The 18,159-nt window shown below is 46.4% G+C and overlaps 1 protein-coding gene across 2 annotated transcripts; it reads left to right on the top strand.

Moving 5' to 3' along the window:
- Positions 1–12,169: 12,169 nt before the first annotated feature.
- Positions 12,170–15,782, top strand: LOC140420182 (uncharacterized). Of its 2 annotated transcripts, none has more exons than XM_072504210.1 (2): positions 12,170–12,464; positions 14,276–15,782. In XM_072504210.1, the coding sequence occupies exon 2, from the start codon at positions 14,545–14,547 to the stop codon at positions 15,487–15,489; it is 945 nt and encodes a 314-aa protein (XP_072360311.1). In that variant the 5' UTR covers positions 12,170–12,464; positions 14,276–14,544; the 3' UTR covers positions 15,490–15,782. The 2 variants fall into 2 exon arrangements, with proteins under 2 accessions (XP_072360311.1, XP_072360310.1); XM_072504209.1 differs by lacking the exon at positions 12,170–12,464 and adding an exon at positions 12,471–12,608.
- Positions 15,783–18,159: the final 2,377 nt, after the last annotated feature.

Raw genomic sequence — 18,159 nt, 5'->3', positions numbered from 1 at the left:
TCATTCATGAGCGATGAGCTGCGCCAGTTCCTGCTCAACAGGGGTATCGCCTCGAGCAGGACGACCAGCTACAACCCCCGGGGAAACGGGCAGGTGGAAAGGGCGAATGGGACGGTTTGGAGGGCCTTCCAGCTGGCAGGAGGTCCTCCCCGACGCCCTTACTCCATTCGGTCGCTCCTGTGCACTGAGACTCATGAAACATCTCATGAATGTCTCTTTGCCTTCCCTAGGAAGTCCACCTCTGTGTCCCTCCCGACATGGCTGACAGCTCCGGGACCCATTATCCGCCGTAGGCACGTTCGACTCCACAAGGCGGACCCGTTGGTTGAGAGGGTACAGCTACTTCACGCCAACCAGCAGTACGCCTACGTAGCGTACCCCGACGGCCGCCAAGACACAGTCTCCCTCAGGGACCTGGCACCAGCTGGTTCCACCAGACCCCCCCCCTCCCCGCTCCGGCGCACCCCACCGCAGTTCCCGCTCCAGGATAATCCGTCCTCCCCCGGCTCACACCCGGGGATGAAGAGGATTTTGCCACGCTCCCGGAGTCACCAAAGACCAAATCAACACCGGAGTCGCCGCCCGGAGTCACCGAAGACCAAACCAACGCCGGAGTCACCGCCAGCACTGCTCTCAACGGCAGATCAAGGCTCCGGACCGCCTGAACTTGTAATATTTTCTGTATTTGAAATCACATCTTTCTGCATATAGTTCTCCACCACCCCCGCCGGACTCAATTTTAACAGGGGGTGAATGTGGTAGTCACCACTGATGTATGTATTGTATATAGAGAATGTCGATGTAGATACTTTATGGTGAGGCCCTGTACTACAGATACGGGGGTAGTTCCCTGCCTGCTGGCCCCGCCCAGTAGGCGGAGTATAAATATGTGTGCTCCCAGTATAGCAGCCATTTCGCCAGCTGCTGTAGGAGGCCACACATCTCAGTGTAATAAAGCCTCGATTGCATCCAACTGTCGTCTTTGTGTAATTGATCGTGCATCAGTTTTGGAGAGAGTTCAGAGGAGGTTTACCAGGATGTTGCCTGGCCTGGCGGGTATTAGCTATGCGGAGAGGTTGGATAAATTCTGATTGTTTTCACTAGAGCGACGGAGTTGAGGGACGACCTGATAAAAGAGTGGCATGGACAGAGTGGATAGTCCGAAGCTTTTTCCCCGGTTGTAAAAGTCAATTACCAGGTTGAAGGTGTGAGGGGCAAAGTTTAGAGGAGAGATGCGAGGGAAGTTTTTTACACAGAGGATGGTGAGTGCCTGGAACTCGCTGCCGGAGGTGGTGGTGGAAGCAGGTACGATAGTGACGTTTAAGAGGCATTTTGACAAATACATGAATCGGATGGAAATAGACGGATACAGATGGAAGCACAGAAGGTTTTAGTTTGGATAGACATCATGATCAGAGCAGACTTGGTGGGCCCAAGGGCCTGTCCCTTTGCTGTACTGTCCTTTGTTCTTTGTATGTCGATAAACAATAGACAGGCAACTGCTCGCATTTTATTTACATAAAATATAGATTTCTTTAAGAAACAAAAATTAAACAGCAAAATGAAGCTATCGTGGCGAACAAGGAAAGTTAAAGATTCCATTAGATCAATGGAGGAGACTCATGAAGTGGCCCAAATAGTAGTGAGCCTGAGGATTGAGAACTTGTTTTAGAATTCAGCAAAGGACCAAGAAACTGATGGAAGAGAAAATAGAATATGAGAGCAAACTGGGGAGAACTGCAAAAGCTCCTATAGGAATGTGAAAAGGAAAAGATTGGCAAAGACCAATGTGGGTCCATTCCAGGCATAGACAGGAGAGTTTATAATGGGGAATAAGGAAATGGCAGAGAAACTAAACAGTGTGTGTTTGTCTTCATGGAGGAAGATGCAGAAATTGTCCCAAAAACATTAGTGAACCAAGGGACTAGTGAGCAGAGATTAGTATTAGTGAAAAAGCAGTACTGGAGAAATTAATGTGGTTGAAAATTAATAAATCCCCAAAAGCTGATGCTCTCCATCCCAGAGTGTTGAAAGAGGCGGCTGGAGAGATAGTGGATACATTGGTGATCATCTTTCAAAATTCTATAAATTCTGGAATGATTCCTGCAGAATGGAAGGTGGTAAATGTAACCCTACTATTTAAGGAGAGAGAGAGAAAACAGGGAACCACAGACCCATTAGCCTGACATCAGTAGGAGGGAAAATGCTACAATCTATTATAAAGGATGTGATAACATACAAATTAGGAGCAGGAGTAGGCCACTCGGCCCCTCGAGCCAGCTCCACCATTCAAAAGGTTCATGGCTGATCTGATTGTATCTTGGGAGATAGTAATATTCTTTATTATAATCACCTTTATTATTGTCACAAGTAGGCTTACATTAACACTGCAATGAAATTACTGTGAAAATCCCCTAGTCGCCACACTCCGGCACCTGTTCGGCTATACAGAGGGAGAATTCAGAATGTCCAATTCACCTAACAAGCACGTCTTTTGGGGCTTGTGGGAGGAAACCCACACTGTTTTGGGGAGAACGTGGAGACTGCACAGACAGTGACCCAAGCCGGGAATTGAATCCAGATCCCTGGAGCTGTGAAGCAACAGCACTAACCACTGTGCCTCCATGCCACTGTGTCAGTTATGGGGAACAAGGAAATGGCAGAGGAGTTAAACAGATATTTTGCAAAAGTCTTTATGGTGGAAGATACTTAAAATATCCCATTAATACTAAAGAATATGGAGGGAGCAATTAAATACCATCGTTGGAGAAGTTGTATTGGACAAACTAATGGGGATAAGATAAGTCCCCTGGATCGCTGCATCCTAGGATCCTAAAATAAATGGCTGCAGGGATAGTGGATGCATTGATTGTAATTTTCCAAAAATCCTTGGATTCTGGAGAAGTACCAGAGGATTGGAAAACTGCCAATGTGACAACCCCCCGATTCAGAATGGGAGGGAGGAAAACAACGAGACACTATAGGATGATTAGCCTAACATTTATTGTCGAAAAAAATGTTGGAATCAATTATTAGGAAATAATAGCAGCACATTGAAAAAATCATAATCTAATCAAGCAGAGTCAGCATGGCTTTGTGAAAGGGAAACCGTGTCTGACTAATTTATCAGAGTGTTTTGAGGAAGTCTCAACCAGAGTGGATAGAGGGGGACCAGTAGATGTGTTGTATTTAAACTTCCAGAAGGCCAATATCATTTAGGACCTTTCCCATCCCTTGTGGATCTGTACATAGATGACCTAGTGTATCCTTAAGAGGCTCTACCCTCTCCCTAGTCACTCTTTTACCCTCTATGTATCTGTAAAAGCTCTTTGGATTTTCCTTTGCCTCATCTGCCAAGACAATCTCATGTCCCCTTTTTACTCTCCTGATCTCTACCTTAACTCTACTCCGACAAACACTGCACTCTTCAAGGGATCCACTTGATCCCAGCTGCGTATGCATGCCATATGGCTCCTTTTTGACCACAGCCTCAATATCCCGAGTCATCCAGGGTTCCCTCCTCTACCAGCCTGAGGGGAATGTGCTCACCCTGAACCCTAGTTAACACCTTTTTGAAAGACTCCCACTTGCCAGCTGTCCCCTTGCCTGCAAATAGCTGATCAATAATTTTGCAATAAAATCAGAAGGGCACTGCAGGGCTACAGAATTGGACAAATGTGAGACTGACAGAATTGCTCGACAGAGAGTTGGCATCGACTCGAGTTGCTGACTAACTCCTTCTGTGCTGCAATGCTCTGAGGCTGGAAATATATAACAAAACAACAGTACTAGATTACAAGACTGGAAATAAATGTACTTTATAACAGAACCATAAATAATACATATATGGCGACTAGGGGCTTCTCAAAGTAACTTCAATGTAAGCCTCCTTGTGACAATAAAGATTATTATCATTAATATGTACCATATAACAACATGAGACATATCTCTGTCTGATATTAATTTACTGTCCCCTTAAATGTCAGCCATCTCCTGGGGAAACCAGCCCTTTAATTGTGAACATTCGGAAAGAGACCATCCTTTTAGCCAGACAAATAAATATGTCAAGCTGAGGGAGCAAAGGATGCCAATGTCTTTAAGAGAGAGAGAGACCTGGGCCGACCTTTCCAGAGTCTGCACCCTCCCTGGATTCACTTCCTTTCCCTTCAGTTGCTGTAAGCGACCAATTGAAGGTCAGAATGAGAAAAGAAATGGAAAGGGGGAGAAAAGAAAGTGTTTTACTCCTAGATGTTGGAGACAGGAGGACGTTTCAGTCGATGTGAAGCTCAGTCTTCATTCACACAACGTCCGCGCTCTGACTGTCCTGGTCCTCCAACTCTTCCCCCACACATGCGCAAGCTCCCCTCACCCTTAGGCATGCACAGCCGCACGTTTGCACGGCGGATAGAGTGGTTTCCGCAGCGCGGGGCATTATGGGGGCTTCGGCCGCCATTACTCATTCGGAGCCCAGTCTCCAAACTCCTTGGACTTGGGACTTTTGGGGGTGTGGTGGGGGGGGGGGGGGGGGTAGTCACTGGATTGGATTATGACGCCCCCCTTAGTAAAACAGTTTGTTAACTTCAGGTGTAAAGATTTAGACACCTGGGTGACATATTGGGGAGAGCAACGGGTGAGAGTGAAACTGAACCCGAGAGTCAGCACCTTCCAGGAGGAGAATTGGGGAAAAAGCAGGAAGTACTTCTGCACTGTATGTTGTATGTTCTATGGGGACAGTGGGATTAATTAGTGTTGAAATCAATTGGGAGGAGGGAGTGTGTGGGGGATAGAGATTTATAGTTTCGGAAGAAGGATTTCTGTGACAACAAGAATTATCAATTCTGAATTTCTATCCTATAATTACAGTGATGACTTGATGATGTCAATCCTATTACGCCCATTAAAGTCTCTATCAGGTCAGTCTTCAACCTTCTCTTTTCCAGAGAAAATATTACCAGCCTGTTCAACATATCCTGTAACTTAATCCCTCTCAGTTCTGGTATCATCCCTGTGAAACTTTCTAGAGATGCAGGTAGGGCAGTGGATGTTGTCTATATGGACTTCAGTAAGGCATTTGACAAGGTCCCTCATGGCAGACTGGTACAAAAGGTGAAGTCACACGGGATCAGGGGTGAGCTGGCAAGATGGATACAGAACTGGCTAGGTCATAGAAGGCAGAGAGTAGCAATGGAAGGGTGCTTTTCTGATTGGAGGGCTGTGACTCATGGTGTTCCGCAGGGAACCGTGCTGGAACCTTTGCTGTTCATAGTATATATAAATGAATTGGAGGAAAATGTAACTGGTCTGATTAGTAAGTTTGCGGATGACGCAAAGGTTGGTGGAATTGCGGATAGCAGTGAGGACAGTCGGAGGATACAGCAGGATTTAGATCATTTGGAGACTTGGGCGGAGAGATGGCAGATGGAGTTTAAACCGGACAAATGTGAGGTTTTGCATTTTCGAAGGTCTAATGCAAGTAGAGAATATACAGTGAATGGTAGAACCCTCAAGAGTATTGACAGTCAGAGAGATCTAGGTGTACAGGTCCACAGATCACTGAAAGGGGTAACACAGGTGGAGAAGATAGTCAAGAAGGCATACGGAATGCTTGACTTCATTGGCCGGGCATTGAGTATAAATATTGGCAAGTCATGTTGCACCTGTATAGAATCTTAGTTCGTCCACAATTGGAGTATAGTGTTCAATTCTGGTCGCCACACTATCAGAAGGATGTGGAGGCTTTAGAGAGGGTGCAGACGAGATTTATCAGGATGTTGCCTGATATGGAGAGCATTAGCTATGAGGAGAGGTTGAATAAACTCGGTTTGTTCTCACTGGAATGACGGAGATTGAGGGGCGACCTGATAGAAGTCTACAAAATTATGAGGGGCATAAACAAGGTGGATAGTCAAATACTTTTTCCAGGGTAGAGGGGTCAGTCACTAGGGGGCATAGGTTTAAGGTGCGTGGGGCAAAGTTTAGAGGAGATGTACGAGGCAAGCTTTTTTACACAGAGGGTAGTGGGTGCCTGGAACTCACGACCGGAGGAGCTGGTGGAAGCAGGGACAATAGAGACGTTTAAGGGGCATCTTGACAAATACATGAATAGGATGGGAATAGAGGGACACGGACCCCGGAAGTGCAAAAGATTTTAGTTTAGACGGGCAGCATGGTCGGCACAGGCTTGGAGGGCCGAAGGGCCTGTTCCTGTGCTGTACTTCTCTTTGTTCTTTGTTGTCTTTCCGTTTGAACGAGCAGATAATTAATATTTGGGCTTAGTATAATTTAGTTACAGGTGCCTAATTGCTCTATTCTAAATTGACCCTCCTAAAGGTTTAGTTAGGAAAAGCCTTAAACATCTGGCAAGACAGAACTGTGAAATAGCAAATACTATCAATGCTTTAGTTCAAATGACTTCACCATCTGAGAAGACAGCTAACAATATCAATGTTTATTTAAAAAACATGAACGACTTTCACCCCTTCAATCTTTTTTTAAACATGTTTTTCAGTGGGTTTTTGAACAAAGTATATTTACTGTTATGTACACAGAATAAAATATACATATATATATATATATATATATATATATAGAAGAGCACACACAAACAAAAAATAATAAAATAAAATAGCTGGTAGGGTATTATGCACTAGCTCAACAACAGCAACTCTGTACAATTGGCAATATTATTTTTAACACATAAGTAGGCATCTGTTTGTGGGGGAGGGGGCAACTGGGGAGGTACATATACATTTGGGTGCCAGAGAAACAATTACAGAGGGCAATCCTCGAATGGATCTGGTGTTGTTCACCCCTTCAATTGACCGACCACCCCAGGTAGGAGTGTGAAACAGCGATTTCCCAAAATCCTGCCACAGGAGCACTGAGTATCTCCATGACTAGAGTCCAACTTGCAACGCCCAAGATCACTCACAAATCCCACGTTTACCTCTTGAATTAACATTCCCTGATCTGAATAAGACCTGTTGTAATCAGACAATTGGTTATTGTTTATATTGGGTTAATTTTATTGGATTTAACCATTTATGTAAATTGCTCCTTGGAGCAGAACAATGGGACTGTTCAGAATCTTTCTATTATCCGGAAGGTAGGGAGGTGGAGGTAGTGGTCGCAATGGATGCAGAGAAGGCTTTTGAATCGGGTAGAATGGGAATATCTGTGGGAGGTACTGGGACGGTTTGAATTTAGGCGGGGCTTTATTGACTGGGTCAGGTTGCTGTATGAGGCTCCTGTGGCAGGCGTACGGACGAATAGAACAACATTGGACTACTTTAGACTGCACCGGGGGACGAGACAGGGATGCCCCTTCTCCCCACTGTTGTTCGCGCTAGCTATTAGAGCCACTGGCAATTGCTCTGAGAGCTTCAAGGGGCTGGAAGGGGCCGGGGTGGAGGGGGGGGAGGGGGGGGGGGGTGGAGCACAGGGTCTCGCTTTATGCAGATGACCTGCTTCTGTATGTATCGGACCCAATAGAGGGGATGGAAGAAATCATGAGAATTCTCGGGGAATTTGGCTGGTTTTCGGGGTATAAGCTAAATATGGTGAAAAGTGAGATGTTTGCGGTCCGGGCGAGGGGACAGGAACGGTGATTGGGGGAGCTACCGTTTAGATTAGTGGGGAAATGCTTTAGGTATCTAGGCATCCATGTGGCGCGGGAATGGGAATGGCTGCATAAATTAAATCTGGCCCGACTAGTAGACCAAATGAAGGACGATTCTCGGAGATGGGACGCGCTTCCGTTGTCACTGGCTGGGAGGGTGCAGATGGTGAAGGTGATGGTCCTCCCGAGATTTCTGTTTGTATTTCAGTGTCTCCCCATTTTTGTTCCGAGGTCCTTTTCTAAACGGGTTAACAAAGTGATCACTGGCTTTATTTGGGCGGGCAATACCCCATAAGTAAGGAAGGTAATGCTTGAGCGGAGTTGGGGAGATGGCGGGCTGGCGCTGCCAAATTTCAGTAACTATTACTGGGTGGCGAATATAGCCATGATCAGGAAGTGGGGGAGGGGGGAGGAGGTCGGCATAGCAGCGTATGGAGGCGGCTTCATGCAAGGGCACCAGTTTAGGTGTATTGGTAACTGCGCCTCTGCTGTTCCCGCCGGCACAGTACTTCACCAGCCCCGTGGTGGTGGCGGCCCTGAGAGTCTGGGGGCAATGGAGGAGACATGGGAGCAGATGGAGTATTGGTCTGGTTCTCAATCTGTAATAGTCACCGGTTTGCCCTGGGAAGTATGGATATGAGGTTCCGGGCATGCCAGAGAGCAGGGATTGAGAGGATGGGGGATATGTTTATAGAGGGGAGCGTTCCGAATATGAGGGCGCTGGAGGAGAAGTTTGGGTTGGCGAGGGGAAACAAATTCAGGTACCTGTAGGTGCAGGACTTCCTACGTAGACAGGTGTCAACCTTCCCGCTCCTACGACCAAGGGAGATTCAGGACAGGGTAGTTTCCAGAGGGTGGGTGGGAGAGGGGAGTGTCTCCGACATTTATAAGGAACTTATGGGGTCAGAGGAGACGCAGACCGAGGAGCTGAAGCGCAAGTGGGAGGAGGAACTGGGAGGAGAGAGAGAGGATGGTCTGTGGGCAGACGCTTTGAGCAGAGTCAATGTGCCAGGCTCAGCCTGATTACAATTCAAGGTCGTTCATCAGGCTCACATGACAGGGGCCTGGATGAGCAGATTCTCTGGGGTGGAATACAAGTGTGCAAAGTGTGCGGGAGGACCAGCGAACCATGTCCACATGTTTTAGGCATGTCCGAAGCTTCGGGGATTTTGGCTGGGGTTTGCAGATGTCATGTCCACGGTGTTAAAAACAAGGGTGGCACCGAGTTCAGAGGTGGCGATTTCCAGGGTGTCAGAAGATCCGGGAATCAGGAGAAAGAGGCAGACGTTCGGGCCTTTGCTGCCCTAGTAGCCCGGAGACAGATACTATTAGCATGGAGGGACTCCAAGCCCCCAAAGTCGGAGACCTGGCTAGCAGACATGGCTAGCTTTCTCTGTTTGGAGAAAATCAAGTTCGCCTTGAGAGGGTCAATGTTAGGGTTCGCCCGGAGGTGGCAACCATTCGTCGATTTCTTTGCGGAAAATTAATCATCAGCAGGAGGTGGGGTTAGGTTAGTTTAGAGTAGGGGGTTAATAAAGGTGGGACCTGTAAAGGAGGGAGACATCTTTTGCACTATGTTTATAGATTCATGTACATTGTTTATTTTGTTGTTGTTGTAATACCAATAAATGTTTATTATATAAAAAAGGGTCTACAAGACACATGTTCAGGTAGAACAGGAAACTGAGGAGATTAATAATAACATCAAGCAGACAAAGGAGACAACTTGGTCGGACAATATTTGGGATTGGGGCTCTAATATGGACATACACCCTTGGATACAGGTCACATTGCATTTTGTTATTGCTGTTGTTCTTGTAACTATACATCAAGCTTCAATGATAATTATGTTTAAGAGATGGAAAAGGCAAATGGAAGAGAGATTCAATGTGGAATAGGTAATGAGACGTAGGGATTTGTTTCTAAATATAAAAATACATAATTAAACAAGCTTTTAATAACTGTAACTAAGTATGTAATTGAATACGTTTTGAATAATGTAAAGAAATGATGTATCTTGGACTCACACTGGGAAATACAGTTGCCCAAACTAGTGGCCCCATACGTTTATATTTATGGGATCAAAGGGGGAAATGTGATACTGGGAACAGGCTGACAAGGAAGAAAACACACATAGGCCGAAAAATAGGAACTGCCAAATAAGGCCCTGGCTAAATTCGATACTGGACATCTGCCAGAGCACCCAGGTCAGTACAGAAATTCATTACACTATATGGAACTTTGTGATTCCCACTTACAGTAGTTAACAGTTTTACACAAAAGGGCAAAAAAACCATATTATGAATACCTAATTAACTACGAGGCAGAAGTAATCAACTTTACAGCATGCAAACGATATCAGACTCCATAATGGACTAATAGCTGGTCAGCCAAGAGTGTTTCAGAGGACAATGGATCTTGTTTGAATCACCCTGGGTGAACAGGAGTATCCTGTTTATTCCTATTTCTGAGTTTAAGTCTGGATGGGACAATAGAACTCAGGCCAGATGTGGGTGTGTACTTACAACTCAGTGCTAGCAGAACTGGTATAGAAGAAGGAACATTGAAACCTGTCGCGAGTGACAACCTGGGAATCTCCCAGGCACAACTATCACAAGAAGAAGGGGCCCTGGGCTCTGAGCTCAGAGAAGAAGGTATCCACATCGAGTGATCTTGGCCTGGCCAGCTTACTTCACGAAGTGCGGGTAATACCTGGAACTCAGCTGTGAGTCTGAGTCATATTCAGTGTGAGTGCTGTTGAAGATTGTAATGCCCAAATAAAACAGAAGAACAGCAAAACAATCAGAGAATTGTGAATAAAATTGGGTGAACCCATGAATCTGTTTTGTCCTTTGTTCGTCTCATAAGTAAGGACAACTGGGTAAAATATTTAATAATAAACTGGTCAAAGTATCTGATAATTCACCGGACAACAAATGGAAAAGTGACAAATTTTAGATCTACCTGTAGTTTAAAAAAATATATATATGTTTGTATTGAGGCATTTATATTAGAATTGTAACAATTTTAACAAGATAATAAAATAACAAAATGAACAACACACACCCAACCAACAAAGCCCTAGTCGACATGGTTTACATCAACGACACCCAAATCCCAGTTCCCCCTAACCTCCCCCCACCTTCCCCCCCCCCCCCCCCCCCCGCCCCCGCCCCCGCCCCTGCCCCTCCCACTGCTGACAGCTTAATTTTTCCCAGAGAAGTCGATAATCTGCCCTCTGGGCAGATCTACCTGTAGTGGTAGGAAATCATTATTTACTCTCCAGGATAAAATAAATGTCCTTCATCCGATTTTAGGGATCATTTCAGTGGAAATGTGCTCTCCCAGGCTCAAAGAACATCAGCCCACTGGAAGAAAATTGAGGGAAGGACCAGTCCAACAAAAAGAAACCCTCCGACTTCATCAACTTTCAAAATGAACATTGTTCAGTCCTGGTTGTGATTAACAGCAGAATCCAACCCCCATCATCACTTGTGAATTCGTTGGTGCCTCAGCAGGTGAGATGACTGAGTGAATCGCTTCCCACACTCAGAGCAGGTGAACGGCCTCTCCCGAGTGTCAACTCGCTGGTGGGTCCGCAGGTTAGATGGATCATTGACTTCCTTCCCACATTCCGAGCAGATGAACAGCTTCTCCTCAGTGTGAACTAGCTGGTGTGTCTGCAAGTGAGATAACTGACTGAATCCCTTCTCACATAGAGAGCAGGTGTATGGCCTCTCTCCAGTATGAACTCTGTGGTGTATCTGTAAGTGAGATAACTGACTGAAGCCCTTTCCACACAGAGAGCAGGGGTATGGTTTATCTCCAGTGTGAACCCGTTGATGTGTCAGCAGGCCAGATAAAGCTATAAATTCCTTCCCACACTCAGTGCAGGAGAATGGCCTCTCTCCAGTGTGAACTCGCTGGTGTCTCACTAGGTGGGATGAATGAATGAATCCCTTCCCACACACAAAGCAAGTGAACTGGCCTCTCCCCAGTGTGACTGCGTCGATGAATTTCAAGATGAGATGGGGATATGAATCCATTCCCACAGTCTCCACATTTCCAAGGTTTCTCCATGGTGCAAACGTTCTTGTGTCACTCAAATTCCAAGATGAGCTCAAGGCCAGACAAACACAGAACACGTGTGCTGTCTCTCCCTGCTGTGAATGGTGTGACGTTTTTCAGGCTGTGTAACTGGTTAAATTCTTTGCACAGTCAGTGCACAGGAACACTCTCACTCAAGTATCACAATGTCATTAAGAGAGAACCAACCTTTCCAGAGACCTGCCCTATTAAAGTCACCAATGTCTGACCAGAGTGAGAAAAGAAATGGAAAGGGGGAGACATTGATTTGCTCCCAGATGTTGCCCAGAAGAGGGAGCTTTAATCTGAAACTCATTGCCCAACCTCCGCATTGTGACGTCACAATCTAGCCCTGCCTGAATCAGCCAATTGGAATCATGCTACTCCTTGATGACGTCTCTGGGTTCCAATGCGCAGGCCCAGCGTGGCTGAGCCCCCCCCCCCCCCCCCACCCGCGCCCCCGCCGCCCGCCAGCCAATGTTCCGCTCCCCTGACACCTCGCAAAACAAGGTTTCCAGGCAACCGGGTGACGGCTCCGGCCAGAGCGAGAAGCCGCTCGATGATTTCCCATTCCCATCGGCCGAGGACTGCGCATGTCCAAGGAAAGGGGAAGTTGCGGAGGCGAGCTCGCCCTTGACATTCCTACTGAGGTATTGACCAATGGCAAGAGTCAGAGCACCGGAAGGACTTTTGACCTCCAGCCAATCAGAACGAGATTGAGCTTCACACAGACTGAAATCGCCTCCTGTCTCCAACATTTGTGAGGAACACACTTTCTTTTCTCCCCCTTTCCATTTCTTTTCTCCCCCTTTCCATTTCTTTTCTCATTCTGACCTTCAATTGGTCACTTGCAGCAACTGAAGGGAAAGGAAGTGAATCCAGGGATGGTGCAGACTCTGGAAAGGTTGGTCCAGGTCTCTCTCTCTCTCTTAAAGACCTTTGCTCCCTCAGCTTGACACATTTATTCGTCCGGCTAAAAAGGATGGTCTCTTTCCTAATGTTCACAATTAAAGGGCTGACATTTAAGGGGGACAGTAAATTCATATCGGACAGAGATATGTCTAGTGTTATATGATACAGATTAGATAGATTATTGATGGTTCTGTAATTAAGGATATTTATTATTATTTTTAGTCTTGTAATATTCTACTGCAGCTACATTATATATGTCCAGGCGTCGATTCATTGTGGCACAGGCAGGGTCCATCCAGTAACCAGAGCCTGTGCCGAATTTGGGTACAACAATCCAGTCAGTTCCATTCCCCACTATAGCCCCGTTCTACATAGAACATAGAAAATACAGCACAGAACAGGCCCTTCGGCCCACGATGTTGTGCCGAACCTTTGTCCTAGATTAATCATAGATTATCATTGAATTTACAGTGCAGAAGGAGGCCATTCGGCCCTTTGAGTCTGCACCGGCTCTTGGAAAGAGCACCCTACCCAAACTCAACACCTTCACCCAACACCAAGGTCAATTTGGACATTAAGGGCAATTTATCATTGGCCAATTCACCTAACCTGCACATCTTTGGATTGTGGGAGGAAACCGGAGCACCCGGAGGAAACCCACGCAGACACGGGGAGGACGTGCAGACTCCGCACAGTCAGTGACCCAAGCCGGAATCGAACCTGGGACCCTGGAGCTGTGAAGCAATTGTGCTATCCACAATGCTACCGTGCTGCCCTTGAGAACAAATAAATCTACACTATATCATTTAACCGTAATCCATGTACCTATCCAATAGCTGCTTGAAGGTCCCTAATGTTTCCGACTCAACTACTTCCACAGGCAGTGCATTCCATGCCCCCACTACTCTCTGGGTAAAGAACCTACCTCTGATATCCCTCCTATATCTTCCACCTTTCACCTTAAATTTATGTCCCCTTGTAATGGTTTGTTCCACCCGGGGAAAAAGTCTCTGACTGTCTACTCTATCTATTCCCCTGATCATCTTATAAACCTCTATCAAGTCGCCCCTCATCCTTCTCCGTTCTCCTGCAAGATTAATTGCACGTCCAATTTCAGTTTGAAATTATTCTTATTCACCGCCACCACTGGCGTACAAAGTGATTTTTAGATTTTGCCCACTCAATGTCTAAATAAAGTTCTTCCTCACACCCGCACTATATCTCTAATTAGGATATACAGTCCTGTACCTCAAAATCTGTTGTGCAGCTCATGATGTACATAGAAATATATCTGTATTGGATTGGATTGGATTTGTTTATTGTACCGAGGTACAGTGAAAAGTATTTTTCTGCGAGCAGCTCAACAGATCATTAAATACATGGGAAGAAAAGAAAATACATAATAGGGCAACACAACATATAACGTAAAGCCTATATTAAGATTTTTGTGTGTCTGTCTCCAGGCTATGAATCACTCCTTTAGGAGGGTTGGGAGGGTGTATATTAGATGTAACAGAATGAGAATGGAGGGAGAGTGTGTTGGATGGAGATTTACTTTTGGGGAATGAGAGGACTGAATGTTCCACAAAAACTAGAATTGCCTGTTCTAAATTTCTATCCTCTACTCACAGTGATGAATTTTGTAAACTCCTTTTGCAGGATATCAGAAGGAGAGAATTTTCAGACAGGAAATGGAGACCAAAATTTTTCATCAAGATCTGAAAGAGTCACGCAACTCATCAGGAATGTTTGTCTGATTCAGAAGTTTTTGAACATCAGTGTGACTGGGAAAGTACCGAGACACACACACCCGAGTGTGAGAATTCCAGCTTTAAGCAGTTACACAGCTTGAAAAAACCATTACCCTTTGGAGCAGGGAAAGACCGTCCACAAGTTCTGTGTGTGGACACTTCAGTTAATTGTTGAACATGGAGAGCCACAAGAACACCTGCACCATGGGGAAACCATGGAAATGTGGGGAATGTGGGAAGAGATTCATATCACCATCAAAGCTGGAAATTCATCGACGCAGTCACACTGGGGAGAGGCCATTCACCTGTGCTGTGTGTGGGAAGGGATTCACAAATTCATCCCACCTTCTGACACACCGGCGAGTTCACACGAGTGACAGACCATTCAACTGCTCTGAGTGTGAGGCGAGATTCAGTCGGTCATCCCACCTGCTGAGACACCAGCGCACTCACACTGAGGATAGGCCGTTCAACTGCACTGAGTGTGGGAAGGGATTCAAACATTCATCCACCCTGCAGAAGCATCAGCGAGTTCATACTGGGGAGCGTCCGTTCATCTGCTCTGAGTGTGGGAAGGAATTCGCTCAGTTATCCAACCTGCTGACGCACCAGCGAGTTCACACTGGGGAGAGACAATTCAGCTGCTCTCATTGCACAAAGAGTTTTACATGGTCATCCAACCTGCTGGAACACCAGCGAGTTCACACCGGAGAGAGGCCATTCACCTGCACTGAGTGTGGGAAGGGATTTATTCAGCTGACCAAACTGCAAATGCATCAACGAATTCACACTGGGGAGAGGCCATTCACCTGTTCTGAATGTGGGACGGGATTTAGAGATTCTTCCACGTTGGTGAGACACCAGCGAATTCACAGTGGGGAGAGGCCGTTCTCCTGCTCAGTGTGTGACAAGAGATTCAGTCATTTATCCAGCCTCTTGAGACACCAGCGAGTTCATACTGGGGAGAGGCCGTTCTCCTGCTCTGAATGTGGGAAGGGATTCAGGGATTCATCCAACCTGCGGATACACCAGCGAATTCACACCGGGCAGAGATTGTTCACCTGTTTTAAGTGTGGTAAGGGATTTGCTCGGTCATCCCACCTGGTGAGACATCGGTGTTAAACTCAGATGGAACCTCTGTGATAAGAACTAGAAAGCAAGTCTTCTTCAACTCCAATTTTATTGTGTTCTACAATCACTTCTCCTCCACCTGTATCCCCTTTACACATATTTGCAATCTCTCAAACAATGTGGTCGATTAAGCAACTAAATTTAAGCACTGGGGAACATTAACTCTTTCCTAACAGATTTGCAAATAATAATTTCTAAGTTTGATGTAAATTACCACAACAAATTATACAAATGTATCTATTTTCGTTTTGACAATAAATGCACCCTATTCCTTGTTCTTAAAACATTTTTTTTTAATATCCACCCTCACATTCTCTTCCTTAAGGGAAAAGACTCCCCTCTTTAACAATTTCTAATAACTTCTTCAAACTTGCCCCTTTTCATGTCAGACAGTCAGATAAATGGAACTGCTATCAACATCACTTGATCTTGTCAATCTCCCTGTTCTCGAGCATCTGTTTTAGGATCGCTATGTTAATCTGCAGTCTCTTTTCATTGAAGCTTTTTGCAGAGAGGACATTCTCCCAAAGGGACATATTGTCTATGTGACACTCTATATCTATTGTCTATGTGACACTCTATATGTATTGTCTATGTGACATTCTATATGTATTGTTCCCATAATGTCCTGTTCCATTGAAAATGTTTGCCAGGATCTTGGATATAAAAAATGCCATATCTACTGCCTCCACAAAGACAAGTGTCTCTGCTGCCAATGTACTTTTTACCACTCTTCTTATCATTTTAGTTTCCCGTGTCAAAGGGCAACATTCACCTTTCTCCCCCTGGAGGAAAACTATAAATCCTCCTGCACTCGAAAAGCCATCACAGAGATTAGCATAAGATGTGTCCCTGTAAACAATCAGTTTCCATTGTCTAATCTTACTTAAAGATGGGAATTTCAAAACACAATTCTCCAATTTTAATTTTGCCAAAGTTTTGTTTGCTGCAATAGTTTCTTCAATTTTAGGATCGTTCATTTCAGTGCTTAGCCTCTAAAACACCAAAGCTGCCGTCCGGTTTTGTTTGTCCACAATTATTTTCTTTTCTTTACTGTGTAGAATTATCGACTGACCCTACTTAGTTGCCAAGTTGACAAAGTGTGAATGAAAATGTTCTTTTCTTTATCCCTCACCATAAGGTCCACGGCTACAACTTCATTAAAATCTTTCACTGAGGGCATACTCTCTATGGGTTGGGATGGCATTCTTCTATATTTCTTACATATATCACATCTAGCGTTTATCTGTTCTTTATTCCGATACCTTCCCCTCCACCACTCCCGCTTTTGACACTCCATTACCCTGTAGCCCCTGGGGCGGTGGGTACGGAAAGGTTGAAACCTGCCTCCGCACAAAGTCCCTCACCGTCAAGTAGCCAAACCAATTCCCAGCAGGCAGTTCAAACTCCTCCTCCAACTCTCCCAAACACGGAAAGCCACCATCTATAAACAAATCCTCAAAATCGCTCCATCCCCGCCCGCTGCCACCCCCGAAACCCCCATCCAGCCCCCCTGGAGCAAACCAGTGGTTACCACATATCGGTGCCCACTGACACCCCCTCCAGCCCCATGTGCTGCCGCCATTGTCCCCACACCCTCAGGGCTTGTGGAGTACCTGGTCGGTGAGAACGGCAAAGGTGCCTTTAACAGTGCCCCTAAACGCGAGACCTTACACAAGGCTGCCTCCACCCGCTCCCACACGACCCCCTCCCCCACTACCCATTTCCTCCCGTCCTTCACTTTCCCGATCTCTCTCGCTGCCTTCTGCTTCCTCAGCTGGTGCGCCAGCATCCTGCTCGCTTTCTCCCCATATTCATGAACCGTCCCTCTCGCCCTTCTCAGCTGCCCCACCCGCCTTCCCTGTGGCTAACAATCCGATCTCCATCTGCAGCTTCTGCCGCTCCTTCAACAGCCCCACCTCCGGGGCCTCCGAATACCTCCTGTCCACCTGCAGGATCACCTCCACTAGCCTTTCCATCTCCAGCCGCACTGCCTTCCCCCTGTGCGCCCGTATCTAGATAAACTCCCCCTTCACTACTGCCTGCAATGCTTCCCGCAAAGTGGCCGCGAGACCTCCCCTGTGTCGTTTCGCTGCACAAACCCCCTAATGGCCTCCCTCACCCACTCACAAACCTCCTCATCTGTCAAAAGCCCCACATCTAGCCTCCATTGTGGGCACTGGTCCCCTCCCTTATTCACCCGCAAGCCAACCCAATGCAGCGCATGATCCAATGCAACAATCGCTGCAATGCAACAATCGCTGACTACTCCACATCGACTCGCCCCACCAACAGGACCAAAAAGTCAATTCTGGAGTACACCCTGTGTACATGTGAAAAGAACAAAAATTCCTTTGCCCTCGGCCTACCAAACCTCCACAGACCCCCCCCCCCCCCACCTCCCCATGTTCTCCAGAAACCCCCTCAGCTCCTTTGCTACCGCCGACACCCTCATCGACCCCGAACTCGACCGATCCAGCCTTGGGTCCAAATCCCCCCCATTATCAACTGATCCGAGTCCAGATCAGGGATCTTCCCCAACACCCACCTCATAAACTCCACATCGTCCTAGTTCGGAGCACAAATATTCACCAACACCAACAGCATCCCCTCCAATTTCCCACTCACCATCAGATACCTCCCCGCCAAAGTCAGCCTCTT

The sequence above is a fragment of the Scyliorhinus torazame genome, chromosome 5 (genome assembly GCF_047496885.1).
Source record: "Scyliorhinus torazame isolate Kashiwa2021f chromosome 5, sScyTor2.1, whole genome shotgun sequence".
Lineage (NCBI taxonomy): Eukaryota > Metazoa > Chordata > Chondrichthyes > Carcharhiniformes > Scyliorhinidae > Scyliorhinus > Scyliorhinus torazame.
Note: the sequence above shows the minus strand (reverse complement) of the source record. Positions and strands in the feature narration are given on the sequence as shown.